This window comes from Aquila chrysaetos, chromosome 4, assembly GCF_900496995.4.
Source record: "Aquila chrysaetos chrysaetos chromosome 4, bAquChr1.4, whole genome shotgun sequence".
In the NCBI taxonomy this organism is placed as follows: Eukaryota; Metazoa; Chordata; class Aves; order Accipitriformes; family Accipitridae; genus Aquila; species Aquila chrysaetos.
The window spans coordinates 17648406-17671682 of NC_044007.1; the positions used below are offsets into that span (position 1 = coordinate 17648406).

General features: G+C 36.0%; 1 protein-coding gene across 4 annotated transcripts in view; it reads left to right on the forward strand.

Moving 5' to 3' along the window:
* The window catches only part of CSMD3 (CUB and Sushi multiple domains 3), a 756594-nt gene that overhangs the window by 300660 nt on the left and 432657 nt on the right, over window positions 1-23277 (forward strand). For 3 of the 4 annotated variants that reach the window (XM_030011520.2, XM_030011521.2, XM_030011523.2), the window contains 2 exons: window positions 3382-3459; window positions 8445-8532. In XM_030011520.2, the coding sequence (XP_029867380.1) occupies window positions 3382-3459; window positions 8445-8532 (166 nt within the window). The remainder of the gene's footprint in view (window positions 1-3381; window positions 3460-8444; window positions 8533-23277) is intronic. The other variant, XM_030011522.2, reaches the window with a different exon arrangement.

The window sequence follows — 23277 nt, forward strand, 5'->3', positions numbered from 1 at the left end:
TTAGGTGTTTGTAGCACTGTCACATCTGAACTATTTGTCTTGAGAGAAATGGGCATATCAAAGTTTAAACTCATCTCGTGAGAAGGTGGGTTATCTAAGGCCAGATGAATTGAGCCCTTAAAGGGTCTATTTCTCTTTGTGGACTAGCTTAGATGTGTACAACTGCACTCTTTGTTGACATGAATCCGTCCTCAGACTTCTGAAAAGTGAAATCCACTTTCAGTACTCACTGTCATGTGTATGCTAAAACTGTTTTTGCACAGTTACCATTTTTCTCTCTGGTTTCCACATTGACATGTGCAAAATAATGCCTAGTTTACCAAGTATTAAAGAATATATTTATTGTGTTTTGGGTATGGGATTTTTTGGGGATGGTGCGGTTGTTTTTATGTATGTACATTGATATGCAGCCTGACACATAGTTTAGTGATGACATGTTTGGACTGAATACATTTCTATAACTACTCCTTCACAGTGTGTTCAGAAACTACTGTTCAATAAATCAAAATACAAAACCCAGTTAAAAGTAAAATTCTTCTCTTGTAGTGTAAAGATGCTTCAGAGATCTTGAGTTGCTTGCTTTCCTAGTAGTATTTAATAGCCTTGGAAAAGTGATGCTAATAGTTATAAAAATCTCTGATTGTTTTAAATATGTTCATCAAGACACTTTTGTAACTATTTTCATTTCCACCTTAGATCTTGTGAACTCTGTTTCTTGTATACATAAACTATGGATATGCCATTAAGATGTTTGAGGATGAATAGAAACAAACAAAAAATCCAAACCAATCTTCCTTCTTTAATGTGTTGTTACGATGATTTCTGAAAATAAAGGACAAACATCTCCCTAATGCAAGTATTTAAACCCATCCTAGCACCTGAGGTCATGAGATTACACCCACTCCCATTTTACTTAGGTGTTGGAAGAATAGCTAGGCCTATCTTCCGGTTCATGAGGGGTTGTTTTACACTGATGCTCAGAGAAGGCCAAAAGAAGCTTATAGCTATACTCCTACATTCGTATGTATGTAGAAATAGCATCTTAGAAATCTCATACAATAATGAGAGAGCATTACTGTTATCCCAGTATGGCTCTACTGTGTGAAGGTGCAGTTCTTGGGTCCATGACTTCCACTGAGGATAGAACTGCTTATGGACTTCAATTAATTTGGGTGGGGAGAGCTTCTGGTATTAAGGGTTGAAAAAAAAAGTTTAAAAAAATAGTATTTTGTGGCAACAGATACGTTGTGCTCCTGCAAATAATGTATTTCCCAGAACCATTATCAATATTTATAGGTTACGTTATGATGATACACAAGGAAATTTACATTTTGCCTATTGAGATAAAAACCTGTATGTATTTAGAGGAAAGTATGGTCTCTGTCATCAAAAGTGTAAAAATATTTATCATCACATCCTATATCTATCCTATTAATTGTCTTTCTTAGTATTATGCTATTTTCTCCCGAATCTTGCTTTGCTCTTGTGCATGGTAATGATTACTTTTATATATAAAAAAAACTTCAATAGTATTTTGCTACTTTAGAATTTATGTCTCATGTAAGGGTTTCTTTGACTATTCATTGATTTTGTATAAGAAGTTAACGGGTGCTGAAAAATTCTTTGATGATGTACTGTCTATCTTCTTGCGATAGATTCTCTTAGTTCCTTTAACCTCTGCTGTCTTCATCAGCAGTATTTGCTTGTAGCCAACATAAAACATCTTCTTCCATGTAGTTTTTAAATATATCTAATCTATAAAGTCACTTGAATATAATGTACCTAAAATTAACCTATACCTAAAATACAGATTTTTTTAGAAGGTCCATTTTTATGTATGGTTCATTGCTCACTGGCAGAGTGTATTGGAGAAAAGAGGCACTTAGTTTAATGACTGAATGAAAAAGTTTCTTGTGCTTTTTTTGCTTTATTCTCTCTTACATTTTTATATCTGTTCTGGTTTTACTCTCTTTTTATTAGTTGTTTTGTTTCCAAAATATGTTGAGGCCACATGGTTTGCCTAGACTAACTGCCTTTATCATAAAGCCAGCCCAAAATAAGGACTTTCACAGATGTAGTTCAGCTGTGGGCTTAAGGGTAAGGTGGGAGCCAACTACCTTCCATATCATCCTTTGCAAATAACAGTTTTTCAGCTAGAAAGATGACCAGCTGCAGAACCAACAGCAGAACAGTAGACTGTATTTTATTTTTTTGTATCCAAAACTTTGTAGTTAAAACAGAAAATTAGCCTGGTATGCTTAATTTTATAATGCAGTGTTTTTTCTATGATCAAAATACTTCTGTTTTGTCTGTGTGATCTAAACACAGTTAAGAAAATCTCAGTATTTCCTGAATAAAAATTTTTCTTCTGTACTAAAGCTAGGAACATAGCTAAGGTAGATTTTGAAAACAACTAGTGGAGATAATTTGGGAATGGGGAGGTAATGTGGGTGCCTATAGATCTTGAGAATGTATTCCAGTGTACTACTTTTAGAAGGACATTTTGTCTATTGAAATGTTGTAATTTTTTAGCTGTTGCCTCTGTTTTGTCTTTTTCCCAAATGTAATACTGACTTTTAATGTGAATATTAAAATCTGAAGTAACAGGCAAAATATGTTGACAAAAAATATGTTGGCATTTCTGCTGCTGATTAAAACTTTTCAGAATATATGTGGATTAATATATGTCCTGTATTGCTTGGATGCTAATGGAGTTCAGATCTGAGCATATATATTGGATTTCAGTGTGCTTTCAATAACATGTTGTAGATGACTCTTTTTTTCCTTTTAAATTCTCTATCACTAGAAAGAATAACTGAATTAATATTTCACAAAAAATCAACTGTTTAAAAAATGTCATAGTACCTTTTTTAAAAGGTTGCTGACTTTTCAGTTGGCAGATATGAAAGTATTCTGTAGTTTTTTTCTTTTTCTTTTTTTCTTTGTTTTAATGGAGGGAGTGGGGGATAAGCACTACTGTTTCTTAACACAGAAGCAACACCAGATAAGATTCAACTGTTCAACTGTTTAAGAGCAAACATATCTATCGTTCTTTTCATTTTCCAGGTTCCATAACTGTGTGACAATGTTTTACACAACTATATGGTGCATGGAAATAAACACTTTTGGCCATAATTTTTTTTCTTGGGTATGCATCAGAAAAATTAAGTTACAAATCTTACTTCTTTCTTTTGTCAGATGTACAAATTGGTCTCAATACTTGTTTTTGTAAATTTTTTTCCACCAAAGATACACTATATGAGCTTGTTAGTAGCTGGTACTTTAATTTGTGTATACTTCCATGATAAAATTTGTTCAAATGAAATGAAATATTATAGACTGTATTGCCTGATACGTGTCTTTGTTTGTTTTTTTAACTAGTGAAAAAGGCCATAGATTTTAAATCTAGAGGATTTAAATTGTTTCCAGGGAAAGACAACAGCAACAAGTTTTCTATCTGTGAGTGTACTCCTTTTTTGTTACTTTTTTCTAGTGCAAGAGTGAAGTTTGTGCTGTCTGTGTTGTTTGTGTGTTTTCAAAATTGTTTATGTATTTCTGATAATATAACTGACTTAAATCTGTTTCTCCAGTCTGCATGGTGAATTTTTAGATATGGTTCTACTCTAAAGGCAGACTTTCTATAAATCTGGCATTGTAGAAAGATATGTTATTTTGTCAGTAATTTCACACTAAATTTGCATTATTTGCAAAGAAGTAAATATTCAGCCTCCCAGGTGTCAGCTGAAATCTTAGCTGTGAACAAGAGAGATGTTATTTTAATTGAAAATTAGTACTAGCAGCAAAAAGCTATACAAACCAAAGCCTATCCTCATTTACAAATGTGCAATCACATATTTTTTTCAAGTGACATACATGAGGTCACTTTCTGAAACTTTTTTTCTTCATTAATTTTGACATTTTGAACTGATTAACTGTGTAGTTTTTAAAATTCTGGAGATGCTTAGTGCCTTCAATTTTAATTACAGAAAATAGAAACTGAAAGTGCTCGGCATCTTAGAGGACTGAGTCCACTTGAGCTCATAAGGAGCAGTCAGGCAACTTTGTAATGTAAATTAAACAGGTGTGGCTCTAAATACATTAAAAAGGGTATCTTTTGTAAAAGAATGTGCCATTTTTATAGAGTTCCTTTTTGGACTAGAACCGCATTTTAAATATTTACAAGTAATTGGTTAAAATTAAGATGGACTAAATGCTTAGCCTATATCTGCTTATACTACATTTCATTATTCTTCACAGGAGTGAAAGGACTTGCTTTCGAAGCTCCTTAGGTTGGACACATTTGCACTAGTTTTTTGTTTAAAGAGTCAGTGATGGATTCAGTTTCCAGAATTTAGCAGGGCACATTGGCATAACTTGTAATGTATTTTTCAGTTTTAGATTTTAAACTATCAACATACTAGATGTGGTTTTTTTATAAAAAGGTGTCTTCAAGCAGCAAGACCCTTTAACATTTACCAAGTCAGAAAAATAAAGCAAAACACACTGCTGTTCAGTTTTTATAATGTAGCAAATTGTCATATTCAACTTTTCTGTAAACTGTAACACCTAAATAGTTCCGTAAGGCATTTCTGGTTTATTTGAAAACTTTGTATCAAGATATTAAAAAACAAGTATTGTTTTTATGCATATTGGGTGACTGGAAAATAGAGTGATTATACAACAAGAAATAACAGTAAGATAATTACAGTAGTGTTTATAAGGTACATCACTGAGGTCTCTGTCTGATGGTCAATCTATGCTTTTATAGTTAAAAATGAGAATAGTACAGTGGCTGATAAAACAGATTGTTTCTCTATAAATTTATTTTGCACAAATCATTAAATATTCCACTATATAAACATTAATAGGAATTGCATATTTATAGTGAAGTACCAGACACTTGTGATATTTAAAGGTGATTGTTATGAAATTAGTGATGAAATTTGTCAATATACGTTTGAAAGTCTTTATATAATTTCATATGTTATGATCCTCTATGTGAAGCTAAAAACTTCCGTACCTTGTTTTATTGATTATGCAGAGTAGATTACCTATATAAGTCAATAATAAGTGAAGGTGAAAACCTTGATGATTTGTACCTTTAGTGATCATAATTTTCTGATAAATAGATAACTAAGGTTTTATATTGTAATCTATCATTTGGTTAGCTAGTCACTTTGGTAGCTGAGGAAACTGAAGAGGCAGTATTTCATGAAAAGCCTATGTACTTAGCTGTTGACTTTAAATAAAATTCCCAGCGTGGCCTCAGCTGGATCTGTACTTGCATTACAATGACAGATAGGGTCCTTTAAAAAAAAGAATGACCGTCATTCAACAGTTAGTGGAAATAAGATAAGTGAATACCTATTTTATGTTATGCCTTGTATTATCAATGTCATTAGAAATTATCACCTAACATTTCTCAGGTGTATGTCTTTTTCCCTATTTTACTTTTTTTTAATGTATCAGGTATATAACATTCAATACTAATGCATAGGTAATTTGCACTTAGTAAAGCCAGAATGGTAATACTTGATATGATGATACACTTTGAAACAAGTATGCATCAACTTCATTTTGCAAGTATTGAGATCAACAAAAAAAATCATTGGGGGATTTAATTAAATCTGGATTAGAACGCTGGAATTTCTTGCTCTCAGTTTCATGACCAGACAATGAATGAATGCTTTCCCTAGGGGAGCCTTTAATTTACCACAGGAAACCCTTTCATTGCTTATTGTCATATGACTATCTGGGGTGTAAAACAAACTAATGTAGATAGACAGGTATCTGGGGAACTACATAGAGCTGTATGTCAGTAGACTGAAAAATCGAGCGTTATGTCTGGAAAAGTAACACCAATACAAAAATAATAAAATGTGCACTTACTTTTTGCTAACTACTTAACAGAAATCAGGATGGATTTAAGTTTGTGCTTAAATGCATTTCTGATTTAGGATCAAATCAGAAATCAGTTTAATAACTTCTACTAATAAATTTTTTCTTCTGAATTTTTACTGTGGTATATGTCTTATTTTAATTTTGTCACTGTAATTATTTTATTAATTTTTTAACATAAGCCTTTATAATTTTATATATGAATATTAATAAAGCCATAATTTATCATTTAAAAATCAATTTCATGGAGAATGGAACTTTCTACAGAAGATGTCAGAAAACAATAGGATTTTCAAGCTTCCATTTTTGGTAGAAACTGAAGTACATAACAGTTCTTGTGCTTTGAAATCCAGTAGAGTATTATTTTTTAAATGAATATTCACTCTGTTACCTGTGTATGGGGAAATATAGTGTACAAAAATAAAATAGTTATTTGAAATATTAAAACATGAATTACAATAAATAGAAATAGTTTTGTTTAAACCATATTTTTACTTTTTTTTTTTTTATAGTAAAGTATTTCTTCTATGTGCATAGATGTATGACACATCTCCCAAATGGTGCTATTTTATTTTGATTTCTTTAATATTACTATCATGGCATCTTGAATAATTTCCTAACTGTAGTTTTAACATATATTTAATGTCAGAAAAGTTAACAGACTGTCAAAAAACTGAGAAGGTGTCTTTTTCCCTACTTGTTCTGAAGCATACTTCCTTTCCCTTCCTGCATTGCTCAGTGAATCCAAAGTTTTAAGGTCTTTCCTATATATACAGGCTACTTATGATGGTTCTGATTTTCTCACATCTTGATATAGGCTTTGGAACTATAGAAAAGCACCCAGATATTTCAAAGAGAGAGTTCATTTGAAATGCTTTGTCCAACAAGTTCCTGCTAGATGGCCTTGTGAAATGCAGTTTATGGAATTGTAATTGTCAGAGATATATATATTCCAATACTAGCAGGAACTTGGGTTTCTATAGCTAATATGCTTTCATCACACCTACAAGTACTGGGGGAGGAAAAGACTGAAACCTGGTAATATGGATGGGTTCTAAGGAAGAGCCCTCCTGGCCCAAAAGTCCCCTGAGCATAGTGATGCAGATGAACAGAGATTGCCTTGGTTTGCTATTAGAACAACCTTGGACATGGTACAGCCCTTTCGGGGCAGAGGAGAATAAACACTGTGGTTCAAGTTGACAAGGGCTGAGCTTGGTAGTTTTTTTGAGCAGCATGCTAACTTGAGATGTTTTCCTTTTAACCCTCTGCAACATTTTTGTTTGGTCTTTGACTTCCTCAGGGGTACCAAACCAATTCTTCCCTTTCTGTGTGTGTAAGACAAATTTCAAGGAAAGGAAAACCCCTAAGTATTCTGAATGTTATTGTCCTTCATTAAAAGATGAAATTTAATGAACACCCTTTAGAAGTATAGTTATAAGCTACATTTTTTTATTCGGGTACATTCAATTTACAATGTAATGTGATTAGCCTAATTATATGTAAACTTTTTCTTTAAAGGAAAGTTAAAATGTAATGCTGCAAATCCATTGGTCTAATTCCTCAGAAATAAAGATGAATAAAGGTGAAAATCTCTTTCTGTTTAGTATAAATCTCTTGGTTTCATGTCAACTTGTATTTTTGAAATAAATATTATTCTATCGGGCCATGAATTTACCAAGTAATAGCAGACCAACCTCCTTTGCTAATGTTTTTTTGGGGAACTGCTACCTCCTGGATCAATGAACTTCAAAAATGAAATACAAAATTAATAGAATTATTTTGGCCTAAAATTGTTTTTGTAAGATATACTTTTGCAAGCTGTAAAATTATGAGAAAGTATATAATGCATATTAAAAAAAGAGTGAAGAGGTAGCTGAATATGCTGAGGGCTAGATCACTACATACAAATTTCTAGAAAAACATACTGAAAGGTTCACAGGAAGTTTCTCTCTGAAGATCCATTTTAGTTTATTGTACAATAAATGTATGCAAATCAAACTGGCATTTTGAGTTTACCTTCAGATCACCATATTTTGGGGATATCTGCATTTTAAATACTGATTAAGGACAATTCTCTCAGCCTGAGCCTATCAGTTTAAGTTTTATTATAATTCAAGGAGAAAAGGTCAGCTCTTAGTGGAGATGACATTTATTAGATTATGTTCAGAGTAAAATCTTACAGCCCTAAACTTGATGAACACTCCTTTAAATGTTAAAGTTTGTAAAGGAATAGTAATAACATTTCCATATGGGTTCAATAATATTACAAGCAAACAAAATAGCTGATTAGTACAACTTTTAAAAAACTTGTGTTATTTTTTAAAAACAACAGAAAATACATGCTTTGCTTATTATAGGGAGGAGAAACTTGTGTATTGAACTAGAGATTATATGGGTGATCATATTATGTAGAAAATCTGTTTTAAAGGACCTAAAATGCAGATAATGTACTTTTTCTTATTTGTTAATTTGCTTAACTCTGTATTTCCTAAAAACTGTATTATTTTATCTTTTTTTGTTTATTTTGTTTTATTTTGTTTTTGCAGTAAATGAGGGAGGTATTAAACAGGCATCCAATTTGTGTCCAGATCCTGGAGAACCAGAAAATGGAAAACGGATAGGCTCAGATTTTAGGTAAAATATCAACCCTACCATTGTATCACTTCTCTAATACTGCACTTGAAAAATGTATATGTTAAAAATTTATTGCTGTTGTTGAGCTACTCTTTCAAAACTTAACTTCTCAGTAAAAAGTGAAATGGAATACTGTATAAAATTATTTAGTGCAATATAGCATGTACTTAGTATGCAAAGAAGATAAAATACCCACTTGGAAGAGAGCATATATCTCTGATAATGTGGCAAAAATTGGATTGAAGGTAAGTTAAAATAATTTTCTCATGTAAATACTGTATTAGATTTACAAATATTGAGCATACATGTGGTACTGGAGGTTTTTTGCAGGACAAAGCAAAATTGAATACAACACAAAAAGAACAATAAAACCTCACAGAAGAGGTTTCAGATAATTATTTTAGAAATAATCGTTGGAATCTAATAGAGAATATTTCATTTTCTACAGTATATTTTTCAGGAACCCAGAAGTTTGATACATGCAGGTGTATTTCCCTAGTGGTCCTCAGAGTGGTTTAGCACTCTTAATGCAGACTATTTTTTTTATTAATCTTGAAACATATCAAATTGGTGGTGTATAGTATTACTGTATTAAAAAAAATAAAGTCAGAACTAAAAAGTTGTACTTCGTTTCTAGTAAATTCTTATGTTTCATTCCTTGCTGGCTTTTTTGAATGTTTCTAGGAAGACTCTGAAGTATCAAAGAATTATACACTGCCAGTGATCTATTCCACACTTCTTTTTATTTAACCTAAACTCAAATTTTAGCTCACTTTCCTCCTCCATTCTCAGCTATCTTTCAAATTCCTTATCTTGTAAGAAAAAAAAAAGTTTGCAATACTCTTTCAAAATATTCTATGTCTTTTTCTCAGTGAACATATATAACTCCTATTGTCAGGAACAGCAGTGGTTAATGTGTTGTATGAGTAGAGACACACATATATAATCACATCTTCAAAATGTTTTGACTTAATTTTAATGTTTTATCTATCTGAGTTTCTGAATTGTTTCCTTTTCAATTGTTGAATATTCATTTCATCACATACTAAAAAGGATTAAACATACATATTATTATATATTTGATATATGGACAAATTTTAGACTGTATTAAAAGAATAAATCTAAAGCTATGCTCTTGCTTTTTGTTATATGCTAATTTCACATTATCATCGTGTTTACAAATCCCTTCAAAACACCTAAGTGACAAAGGAGAAAAGAAAGAAATAAGAAAGAAATAAGTAGGAGGGAGATTGATCATTTTTAAATTAATTGGGTTTATTGCATTCAGTTTTGTTTTTTACCTATTTTGTATTTTACATTTCACACAGAACACTTCCTAACATTTGAAGATAATAAGTTTTAGAGTAATCTAGGAGGTGAGCAAAGATTTTACGAAATTATGTTACTTCATTCTTTTACATAACTTCTTGTACTTTTTTTTGTTTTGTTTTGCCTTTTCTCCCTGTAATCAAGCAGAACACAGAATTAACAATGACATCCCAAGTAAATTTGCTAGCTGGCAGTCAGTTAGTTATTATAATATCTCAGTTAGTTATTATAGTCTCTATTTCTCTAGTTTTGAGAAAGGAAAAAGTTCAATGTGCATCAGAGAAAGCTTTATAACTAATTTTATATAGAATGTCATTTCTGACATTATCAGACAAAAAATGGTTTCCTGACGTTTTCAGAGAAATAAAAATAAATGTAGTGTATTTCTTAACTGTCATGCTTTCTGGAATCATTACTTAGGCCAGTCTTTCGTATTTTAACCTCAGAAATATGGCTTGGTAGCAACAGCCTTTGACAGAGAATCTGCAAGTCCTTTTCTAGAGTTGTGTCTGCAAGTGACCACTGAAAGACCTACCTGCAAGATCATTCTAGTTAAAACTTATGTGAGGGGCAGTACCTCAAAGGAGATATGATGATGATCAATGCCCTCATATTTCTTTTTAGGCCAAACTATTAGGATATAATTTAACATTATTTTTCACTATACACTGTGATGATGTGACTATCAAGCTTTCCTATTTGAAATGAATTTATGAGAAAATAAAGGAGAAGCCATTCAAATTACTGAACAATAGAATACAAGATATACAACATATCAAAATCAATATATTTTCTTCTTAAGTGGTTTTTTCCCCCTAATATCTCACTAAACTCAGTGATTTTTTTTTTTTCTTTTGGAAAAAAAAAATCCCCAAATTATTTGTGAGGGAAGATCAGCTTTTCTGTCAACTTCCATGAATGTGCTATTTAACACTTATTTGTATAACACAATGATAAGCCAAACCCATCATAATGGAAAAGAATAAATAACTAGGACATTTCAAAAGTATGTAAGTGAAAGAACATTGCTTATACATACAATATCCACTGGAAGTGAAGAAACTGAAAATGAAAAGATGTATTCAGTTTAATGACATTTTTGATGTTCCAAAAAGGTAAATAAGCTTTTGTTCAAAACAAAACAAACAGAAGATGTAACAGATACATTATTATGCTCTTGGTCTTACAGGTTATAATTTGGGGAGCAAGGATGTTTATTTTTGGTGAGGAAGTATTTTTTACCTTCCACCAAAGAATGTGTTTTCAGATCAATCTGAACTCAGTTTTTTTTATTGATCCTTACTTTGATTACTTCTTGACATTAGTATGGAACCAACCTTTTTACAAAGTAAGAAAAAATGAAAGAACCACAAAAAACCCAACAAACTAATACTTCACTGATCCTCTTTCTGTTGAGGGCAGATTCTAGGAACAGTCTAAAATCCTGCTGGTTTTAAGGGCAGCCTACTTGCTTCCTGGTTTCTCTAACAGGTTAGACTGCAGATCAGTAATAGTTTCTGAAAGCATAGGCTGCTCAATGGCTTTGCTGCCACCTCAAATTTATGCTCGTAAGCTGTACTTGAACTCATTCCTTTCAACTAAATATTTGAATTTTCATGGTTCAGTTTCTTTCAAGATAAAAACAATCTGGTCTGGATAATCTTTGCTAAATAAATCCCATCTACTGCAACATCTCCTTAATAGGCAGGTCTATTCTGAGCGTAGCTCTCAGAAACAACCCAGAAAGGACGTTCCTTTCAAAAGATTGAGTCTTTTCACGATTTTGTGGTAGCCTCTCTTTATAATGCAAAAACTTTGTATTAGGAAATAGTGGGAGGACATACATACACACACACACACGTGCACAATTTCTAGCCACTTTATTGACAGGCCTTGAAAAAGGGAACAATTACTCTTTTGGTTGTACTCATCTTACACATATTAGGGATAAATAAGGTGGTTTCCTGTCTAAGGCTTGTTAAAGGTCTTATGAATGTGAATGGTGAGATTTGTACTTGTGAAGAACAGGACTGGTGAATGTTAGTAATACATATGTCATTTATCTCAAGTTGAACACCTGATACATTGAAAAGAGGTCTTACAAGGAACAAAAGCAAACTAAAAATTTTCAGCAGACTGAATAAAATTCCCTTTTAAATTAACCTGCTTTCAATTCTTGCCATTATCATAGTGGTTGCTCAATTGCTTCATAAGCTTCCAAAGTAAGAATGCTGCTACTTCTTTAAAATAAATAAATAAGACATTGAAAGAAAATGTTTACATTTAGTTAAAAAAAATACAGTACTATGGAAAATCTTTTCCAGGTTGTCTTATAACTGATGGAGAGAAAAATAGTACACTTTTCCCTCCCGCTATAGTGTAGAAAATAGCTTTACTTTGAGCTTGTCTTTTTTTCCCCTTCTGATAAAGAAGTGAAAATCCCAATTAGGATACCTTAATTTTAAAATACAGTATTTTGTAGAAGGCTTTAGATCTATCTGTATGAAGATCAATCAAAATCTAATTTCAGTACAATTTAATTTGTTTCAGAGAAGAGCATGTTCTTGTCACTTCTCTTCAGCTTTCTTCAAATGTGAAGGTATAGGTTTGGAAGCATTTCACTGCAATTTCACTCCTGTTCTGATTGTCCACACTACCTGCTCTCTCTCAGCACATTCATATGTTCTTACATGATTCTTACACAGACTTAGAAAATCTGTAATGCAAGCTCTAAGACAAGCTGCATCATTTCATGACATTGTTTGGGACCTGACACTCCATGTTCACCCTTTTGGATATTTCTTCTAATGTGAAAATTCCCCATGGCTATATTTTGGAAGTTTTAAAGGCTTTGTTTCTGATTCTAGATGCCTATTTGTCTAAAAAGTTGTGGCAGTTTGGTGAAGTTCCCACTGACTGGAAAAGGGGAAACCTAACGTCCATTTTTAAAAAGGGAAAAAAGGAAGACCTGGGGAACTACAGGCCAATCAGTCTCACCTCTTTGCCTGGCAAGATCATGGAGCAGTTCCTCCTGGAAACTACGCCAGGGCACATGAAAAATAAGGAGGTGATTGGTGAGAGCCAACATGGCTTCACTAAGGCCCAATCATGCCTGAGAAATTTGGTGGCCTTCTGTGACAGGGTTAGAGCATTGGTGGATAAGGGAAGAGTAACAGACGTCATCTACCTGGACTTGTGCAAAGCATTTGACACTGTCCTGCATGACATCCTTGTCTCTAAATTGGAGACATGGCTTTGATGGATGGACCACTTGGTGGATAAGGAATTGGCTGGATGGTTGCACTCAGAGAGTTGAGTTCAATGGCTCAATGTCCAAGTGGAGACCAGTGACAAGCTGCATTCCTCAGGGGTCAGTATTGGGACTAGTGCTGTTTAACATCTTTGTCAGAGACAAGGGCAGTGGAATTGAGTGTACCCTCAGCAACACTGGAGGGAAGCGATGCCATCCAGAGGGACCTTGACAGGCTTGAAGAGGTGGGGCCGTGTGAACCTCATGAAGTTCAACAAGGCCAAGTGCAAGGTCCTGCACATGCGCTGGGGCATTCCCAAGCACAAATACAGGCGGGGCAGTAATTGGATTGAGAGCAGCCCTGTGGAGAAGTAATTGGGGGTGTTGGTTGATGAGAAGCTCAACAGGACCTGGTAATGTGCATTTGCAGCCCAGAAAGCCAACCATATGTTGGACTGCATCAAAAGAAGCGTGACCAGCAGGTTGAGGGAGGTGATTCTCCCCCTCTAGTCCACTCTCATGAGACCCCCACCTGGAATACTGTGTTCAGCTCTGGGGCCTCCAACATAAGAAAGACATGGACCTGTTGGATTGAGTCCAGAGGAGGGCCACAAGACGATCAGAGGGCTGGAGCCCCTCTCCTATGAAGACAGGCTGGCAAAGTTGGGGTTGTTCAGCCTGGAGAAGAGAAGCCTCAGGGGAGACCTTATAGCAGCCTTCCAGTACCTAAAGGGGGCCTACAGGAAACCCAGAGAGGAACTATTTACAAGAGCATGTAGAGATAGAAGAAGGGGTAATGGGTTTAAAACGAAAGAGGGTAGATTTATATTAGATGTAAGGAGGAAGTTCTTCACTATGAGGGTGGTGAGGCACTGGCACAGGTTGCCCAGAGAGGCTGTGGATGTCCCCTCCCTGGAGGTGTTCAAGGCCAGGTTGGATAGGGCTTTGAGCAACCTGGTCTAGTGGAAGGTGTCCCTGCCCATGGCAGGGAGGTTGGAACTTTCCAACCCAAACCATTCTATGATTCTATGGTTATATATATGACTTTTCAGTTGATTCCACAGAAACAGAGTGGTATTGCAATTTACAAATTCAGACATATTCCCTGCACATCAGTGCAAAAATCCAAACTGCATTATCACCGCCCTCTTCTAGTCTGTCCTACCTACCTGTCACAAAATTGACAAGAGAAATGTAAGTTCAAAATGCAGAATAATATAATTTATTGTTACAGCTTAGCTTGAGGTTTTGATTCCTTGCATAATTGATTCTTGTTCAATAATAATTTAAAGAATATATCAAATAATAGAGGAAAAGAGTCTAGAATTATTTAGTTTGCTACATGTATGCCAACTGTTAAAATAATTCTATTCAATATAAGCTTCATATGAAGTTCAGAATTTTAAACCTGCTCTTTCACATCCTTTAGAGATTCTATACCTTCATTTTAGACTGCTTCTTACTGCTTTTAGTTTGTGTTCTTTAAAGTGGGATCCCAAATTTGGGTCAGATGATGGAGACTTCAAAAATAGATACGAGATTAAAGTGTCTTCTCAAATTTGTATAACTGTCTTATTTAATATTTACTCATACTTTTTTCTAATGAAAAGATATCTAAAGTTTGGGTTTTTTTCCCATTAAAGCCTAATGGCAATCATCTTCTATCCTATTAGAAATAGAAATTGGCAGATAAAGCTACTGAGAGACACAGGTCAAGCATGCATTTTTGAAGCTTTGAACTTTTTTAGCACAGTATTCTGTAGATGCAAAAGCTCTATGAGTTCAAAATAAATTGAACAGCTTGAGTGAGTCATAGAAAAATTGATTGGAAGGGTCCTTGAGAGGGCATCAAACTCCAATATCCTGCCCAAAGCAGGACTAATGCCAACAGTAAATCAGGTCAGCTGTGGCTTTGTTTAGCCAATCCTGAAAACTCCCAAGAATGGAGATTTCACAACAGTCTGGGTATGCTGTTCCAGTTCTGCCCTGCCTTTCTTGGAAGTAGCTTGTTGTAAGGTAAAACCTGAACCAGTTAAACTGGCCCTTGTATATTGTCTGCCATATTAAGAAAAATTGGCTTCATTATATTTGTAACAGTTCTTGAAGTAGTTATGGTCTGCTATTAGATAGTACTTTAGCTTCCTCTTTGTCAGACTAATTAAGCCTAGCTGCCTCAACTTTTTAATGTAGGTCATGTGCTCTAAGCCTCTGACTAACCTCCAAAACCTTTAGAGTTTTTATCAGTATCTCTCCTGAAGTGGGAGACCAAACACTGGGCTTAATATTGCACATACAGCCTCCCCAGCTTAGTAAGAATTTCACTTGATCTGCTGCTACCAGTTCTAATGTAATTGAGCATATAGTTTGTTTTATTCAGGGTAAGAACACATTACTGATCAACAGCGCAGAACTTTGTACCTCTGCTTGTTGAGTTTCATGAGGTTTCTGTTGGCCCAGTGCTCAACTTTGTCAAGTGTCTAGATGCACACTGAAGCTCTGCTATTCAGTGTGTCAGCTACTTTTCCTAGTTAATATGATTTATAAATTTGCTGAGAGTTCATTCTGTCTCACCATCAAGGTTGAGGATGAAAATACTAAACAGCATAAGACCCCATATTGACTTCCTGGTGCTCAACTTATTACTGGCCACCAGCTGAATATGAAGCCATTGATTCCTACCCTTTGAGCGCACCTGCCAGGCCAATTTTGAATCTATCTATTCAGTGCATATTTTGTCAGCTCCCAAAAGACACTGCCACAAGAGGCGGTGTCAAAAACTTTGCTGATGTTGAGCACTGTTACATTGAGCACTATTACATCTACCACTGGTCCATGTAGCCAGTCATTTTGTCATAGAAGGTGATCAGGTTGATCACGTATTATTCACCTTTTGTAAATCTGTGTAACTGCTGATTTCCTAGTTTGTGCTTTCCTAGAGGACATGTTCTTTCCAGGGATTGATGTGAGGTTCCTAGCTTCTCCTTGCTTTTCTTAAAAATTCTTGTAATGTTAGCCTTTCTACAGTCAGTAGGAACTTCTCCTCATCACCACAGTTTTTCATAGGTGATAGCAGCCTTGCATAGAATCAGCCAGGTTTTTCAGCACCCTTTGGTGAAAGCTATCTGGCGCCCTGCCTTTGAATACAGGCGTCTTCTTTTTTCCTGTTGCTCCCCAATATTGGCTGCCCTTCTTCTTCCCAAATCAAGTTGGTACGTGCAGATGTCTAGGAGCAGATATGCTATAGAAATTGATGCAGAAAAGGCACTGAGTACTTTGCCTTTTACATATTGGATTTCAGCACCACAAGGTTGCATCACCTATTTATTAATGGACCCACATTGTATGTGAACTTCCTTTTGTGACTAATATACCCACATGTCGTGGTTTAAGCCCAGCCAGTAACAAAGCACCATGAAGCTGCTCGTTCACTGCTCCCCCCTGGTGGGATGAGGAGGACAAAATATAAAGAAATGCTCGTGGGTCGAGACAAGGAGAGGGAGGGATCGCTCACCAATTATGGTCACGGGCAAAAGACAGGCTCAGCTTGGTGTGAAAACAAAATCAATTTAATTTACTACAAATCAAATCAAAACAAGGATAATGGGAAGTAAAACCAAACCTTAGAACACCTTCCCCCCACCCCTCCCTCCTTCCCACCTCAACTCCACTCCCGGTTCTCTCTGCCTTCTCTCCCCGCAGTGGCGCAGGGGGATGGGGAATGGGGGTTGGGGTCAGCTCACCATGCCTTGTCTCTGCTGCTCTTTCCTCCTCAGGGGGAGGACTCCTCACTCGTCCCCTGCTCCAGCATGGGGTCCCTCCCACAGGAGACAGTCCTCCACGAACTTCTCAGGCATGGGTCCTTTCAGTGGCCTGCAGTCCTTCAGTCACAGACTGCTCCAGCGTAGGCTTTCCCATGGAGTCACGGCCATCTTTGGGGGCATCCGTTCCCCCACTCCCCTCCATGGGCTGGGGCGGGACAGCCTGCCGCCTCACCAGGGGCTGCAGAGGCATCCCCTCCTCCCCCTCCTCCTTCACTGACCTTGGTGTCTGCAGAGGGCCTTCTCTCACATTCCAATCCCCTACTCACTGCAGGTTCCCCTTCTTAAATCTGTTCTCCCAGAGGCGCTACCACTGTCACTGACGGGCTCGGCCTTGGCCAGAGGTGGGTCCGACTTGGAGCTGGGGAATCTTCTAGCAGCTTCTCACAGGATCCTACCTTACAGCCCGTCCCTCGCTACCAAAACCCCGCCAGACAAAACCCCAAACACCACAGAAGCTCTTTTTCTTTCTTGTGTGCCTTACCAGTCTTAGCTGTATCTGGGGGCTGGCCAAAGGAGTCTAATTTAGTCACCCAGGGACTACTAAATTAGTAGCTCCAGTTCAGAAAGTTCCTTAACCATAAATGGTTGAAATATGGTAATGATCAGAAGATGAACTACAGATGTTTGCTGTATTCTAAAGTTTTTCTCTAAGCATTCACTTTTCATCACTTTCAGTGTTAGCATACTGGGCTAAATGAACTCAGTCTGGCCTTTCACTGCATCCACAGACAAATTCTTTGCCAAATCTATTCTGCTTTTGAAACTTGCTAGAGATTTTCCTGCTGTCCTTTAGATTTTTCTTTTTTGGTGATGCATGTCTATATTGTATATAACAATGAACTTCATAGCTATATCATGCTTCAGTTCTCTTGAGATTTACAAAACAGGTGTAGTCTACACACACTTTTGAAGGGGCTTCATCTTGTAAGCAGTTTGGATCAAATGTAAGTCAGGGAATCAAACTGCCCTTAATTGTCCACACTATTTTTTGGTCATTTGTTCCCACACTCTGTTTTGGACTACTCTGTCAGCTTCCTCTAAAATAATACCTGTCCACAATTCAGAGGTAGACTACTCGAGGGACAAGTCTACCCAAAGCAGCTTCCATGATCTGATTGTCTCTCTCCACAATTTGTAGTTCTCTAACATACCAGCAGTCTTTGATCAGATTTCCCACATGTCCTCATGCAGTACCACTGGACATGCAATAGATATCAGCAATTTCCTCCTATAAGGGATCCCTCTTTGTCCTATAACAGTCCTCAAATTATTTGGGATTCTGTCAAATAGAAAAAAAAAAGAAAAAAAACCCTCTACTGAAATTGCTGCTATGTCACCACACCACACCAGACCCACATCAAACCTGTGGCCAAGTGCTTTAGAGAAAGCTAAGTCTAAGGAGTGTAGATATAAGCCTATCTTTTTTCATTTTGTCTTAAAGCTAATAATTTCCTGGTAATCTGCATGTCCTTTTTGAATCTTCATCATATTCATCTCCGGTACTGTACCTGGGGAGGGAAGTGACACTTTATCCTCCTGTGCTCAGTTACCAAACTTTTTTTGGAGAAAGATGGATTTTTAACTGAATTCTTGCATGCCATAGATAAAAGGTATTGGAGAAAAAAATATCATCATCAGAAACAACAAGAAGGATCTCTCCTACTAGACAATTGTGAAAGAATTAATGCTTTTCCATTTTTGAAAGAGTGTATAGGTGGATAATGACAGGAAAACATTAAAAAATGTTAATCTTGACTAGGCTTTTAAGTTCCTGAGAGACCCATTTTGTTAACATTTTCTTGACAAGCTTATGAGAGTCAATATGCTGGCCTTTATGGATACCATTCTTACACTGCAAGTCCAGAATGATTATACAGATTTCCTGCAGGTTTGGGGTTTTTTTGACCTTTCAGACAGGAAGTACTTGTTTGATTTTTTATATTATTGTCTTTTTGAGTTGATCTGCCGTAGGAACTGATCTCTGTCTCTTCTATTTCCTTTCTTAGACTGGTGTTTTATCATCTGCTTATCTAACTGCCTTTATTAGATCTCACACACATGGCACACATGTTACAGATTTTGTAAATTTTCCAATCTCACTGTGTTTATGAGTCCAGTATGCTTACAGTCATATACTATCAAATATCAGTTTAATATCAAAACTGATTTGGCCAAGTAAAGAGGACTAGGTAATGTGAGTGCTATTTATACTTTGGAGGTGATAAAAATAATTATCAGAGTTGTGAAGTCTTCATAATAATTTCAACCCTCTGGAATTTTTGCCAGTTACAGTTTTGATACCAGCAGTTCAATTTTTTTACTAAGAGGTGTACTTCCGGCTCAGTGTTTCCTCTTTAAATCAGTCCATGGTTAGTTACAGGAAATATATTTCCATGTTATTTTTTTTTCAGGTGCTCCTTTTTTTTCAATAATCAAAGGTGTTCAGATTTTCTCAACGTGACTTTCTACAGCAGATAGATTCTTGTGAAAATCTAATCTTAAGAAAGTTATTCTCGTCTTCCTACTTGCTACCTTTTGAACCTTCCTAACCATATAGTCCCTGGAGTAACTGAGTATAATTTTTAACATTAATGATAGATCACCTTTCTGTATCATAACTTTGGAATTTCCTCCAAGACTGTGATCTGCCTTGTGGCTCTTTTTCCTCAGTCTCATATAAAAGCTTTTCAGCCTTACCTTGCAAGGGCCTTTACATTATGTTTACTTTTTTATTTTTCTCAGTTTTTCACTTTTATTTCTTCTGTTTTTCATGGACTCTGTAGCTTTTCTTTATCCCCTTCTTTCACAAACATTCTTATTTCTGTTTCTGGAAGAGTTTATAGAGCTGTTATCCACTATCAAGTCCTCATTTTCTGAGATGTCTGTTCAAGTGACTATGTCATCTTCCATGTCCACATTACTTATTATCTCTGTCTCTGTAAAGCCCAGGTACTCCCCGAATTTAATCAGCTGTATTGTGATGACACCATTCCTTTTCAAACATCTAACATTTCTTACTCCCTTAAATTTATTCTTGTTCTGTTCAGTATCAATCTTCTTTAGTAGCTATTCTCATCATAGATGTATTTGAATTGAGTACCTAACAAAAGTTAATCTCTGGAATGTGTGCTTAGTCTTTTTAATTTTTTGTCTGCTTTTGTAAATTGAATTGAAACTGAAATTACTATTACAGCACTAACATCCCCATCTATAAGGAAAGAAAAACAGGGATCATTCTTTACAAGCCAAACCCTGCAAGGCAAAATGCATTTTAGTACATGTTTCAGCAAAAAACAATATTATACCTTGTGCCATCAAACCCAGATTCAAAGATCCCAGCCAAATCAATAGTGATATCCTATGGAGTGATATCCTCAGACCTCTTCCAACCTCTTTGAAAAAGTACCAGTTTTAGAGAGTTATAAAAGAGCCTTAAATCATTTATTTAGATAAATGAAGAACTATGCCAGTACAGAAGCTTTACTTACAGAGATTTACAAACCAAAATTTTTAAAAATAGGTAACATAGCAAAGGCTGGAAAATGGGATACATATCTATGGCATCCATCTGAGTAGGGTCAGATAATTCCATGACTTAGAAGGTCAGACAGGAAAGCTGCAATAACACAGACTTTTGGGGAGTTACTCCATGTTTAATCTTAAAATACCCATAGAACTGCATGCACAGCAATTCTATTCTATTCTATACAAAAAATGTGTTACAGAACAAGTCACCTTGTATTTTGACTAGAATAGAACGGAACAGCACTTACTGTGAGCATTATCCAAGAAAAAAAGAGTTAATTCAGGTCCTGATTGAATGCAACTGTAAATCTAGGCAGAATTCTTTGAAATCAATGAGTCTGTGATCTGGTATTTTGATATGTTTGAGTTAGAATGAAATGCCATGCTACTGTTTAGTATTGATGGCATACTAATTTCCTGATGACCAAACTAGGAGGGAAGGTTTTTCAAGGAACTGTACCAAAGTAAAAAACCCCAACTAATTCATTTTCTGCACAGGTAATTAGTTAAAGAAGCTATCTTATTCTGTTCAGTTACAGAAGAATTAGTAGATAAAAACAAATCTTATATAGTTTTGAGGTAATCACATTTCTAAATTGAATTTTAAAAGCCTCGTATACAGCTATATATGTACACAAAATCATTGGGAAATGATAACAAAAGTACAATGACAAACACCATTAAAAAATAATTTACTTCACCATGCTGTTTGCTTTTATATCAGCACTTCCCTTATTCCCCCAGGAATAGGGATGGCTCTTCTGTTTTCACAGAATATCAGCACACCTATGTTTAGTTAGGTTATGAGTGAGTCTTTGTGCCCTAGTGCTCTACACTTGCTAACATCCATAGTATTATCTGTGCCTAGACTAGGGAAGACCATCAGTCATGTAATTTGTGTTAGCTATTACATATAAAGGAAATACTTGTTAATATTAGGCCATCTAAAAATAAGGATAATGAAGGAAAAGGAATTTATGCTTTTCCACTTCTATAACACTTTCTTTTTGGAAGCTTTTTCAAAATACTGTGTTTCGTTGTCTTTCTTATTGTAAAATGCTTGATCATGTGCACAGAAGTATCTTTACGCAGTCACTGGAGTTTGGTAAATAATGCTGTATGATTTTTTTTTTCAAGGTTTCATCACATGTTTTTAATACCAAAACATAAAGCTTTATCAGTACCCACTATAAGGATGATAAAAGTGATGATACTCCTCCAAATTCCACTTACAAAATATCCTTCACTGCAAAATGCAGTGTCACCATACATGAGATTTTAAAAATATTAATTTTTAGTTTACTTGACTCTTCTCAGAATTTATTCAGTAACATCTTGGCTTTAGTCTGTTGGGTTTATTCCTTCTTTGTTAGAGGGGAAAAGAAGAATGTTTCCCAGATGTCATTAATTTTTGGCACAAGCATAAGGTATCACATTAAATCACAGATCTTGAGTCTTCCTCATCAGTGTTATATAAGGAATAGGATAAATAATACCACCACCTTTTAATTCAAAACCATAATGATGATCATTTAGCAACTGATAAGGTAAAAGGTGTAAAAAAAAGACCTTTGTGACACTATAGGTTGTCCACCATCACAGATTATAGAAATACTTTCAAACTGTGACAGACAAGCCTTTAAAAACAGCAAGCTGAAATTATGGAGTGTACGATACTGATGTCAGAGAAAGGCCTGATATATTGACTATTTTCATCTGTAATCAGGACTTGAAACAATAATGATATTAAAGGAGAAGAAGAATTATCACAATAATACAGATTTATGTATTGAAGTTTTTAACTTTTCCAAACTGAAAAAAAACCCCAATCCTCCCCTCAGAAAAACATAACATAACAAAACAAAACAAACAAACCAACCAAGTTTTTCTGGGCCTATTTCCTGTTTTGTTCTGTGCCAAGTTTGCAACACCAAATGTCAGCTTCATATGGAAAAGTACAAAATCTTTTGAAGCCAGCATTATCGCTTCATAAATAATCACAGCTAAATACCTAAAAAGATGTTTTTAGAATTCTTTTATTACTTCAATTAATTTGAGAAACATATGCCAGTTAAAGGAGCAAGTGTTTATATTCACCTTATAACTTTCGTTGTCTAGTAGTTGTTACATTTAGAATCTTGTTAATGGCAAGAGAAACCACACCACTTACATGGAGTCAAGAGTTTACTGCCAGCCTAATTAAAATCTTAATCTAGTAAGCAAAATATAAACCACACCTATTACTACTTGTTTTGGGTTTGTGTGGCAGGGGTTTGGGAGCAGGGGAGGAGGCCGCAGGGGTGGCTCCTGTGAGAAGCTGCTGGAAGCTTCCCCAGCTCCAAGTCGGACCCACCGCTGGCCCAGGCCGAGCCCGTCAGCGACGGTGGTAGTGCCTCTGGGAGAACAGATTTAAGAAGGGGAACCTGCAGTGAGTAGGGAGATTGGAATGTGAGAGGAACCCCTCTGCAGATACCGAGGTCAGTGAGGAGGAAGGAGGGGGAGGAGGGGCGCCTGAGGCGGTGGATGCCCCTGCAGCCTGTGGTGAGACCGCAGGCTGTCGTCCCCCCCCCCCCCCCCCCCCCCCCCCAGACCATGGAGGGGAGCAGGGGAGCAGATGCCCACCTGCAGCCCGGGGAGAGAGGAGCCCATGCCAGAGCAGGGGGATGCCCCCCAAGATGGCTGTGACTCCACAGGAAAGCCCGTGCTGGAGCAGGCTGTGACTGAAGGACTGCAGGCCACTGAAAGGACCCACGCTGGAGCAGTTCGTGAAGAACTGCAGCCCGTGGGAAGGACTCACGTTGGAGAAGTTCCTGAAGGACT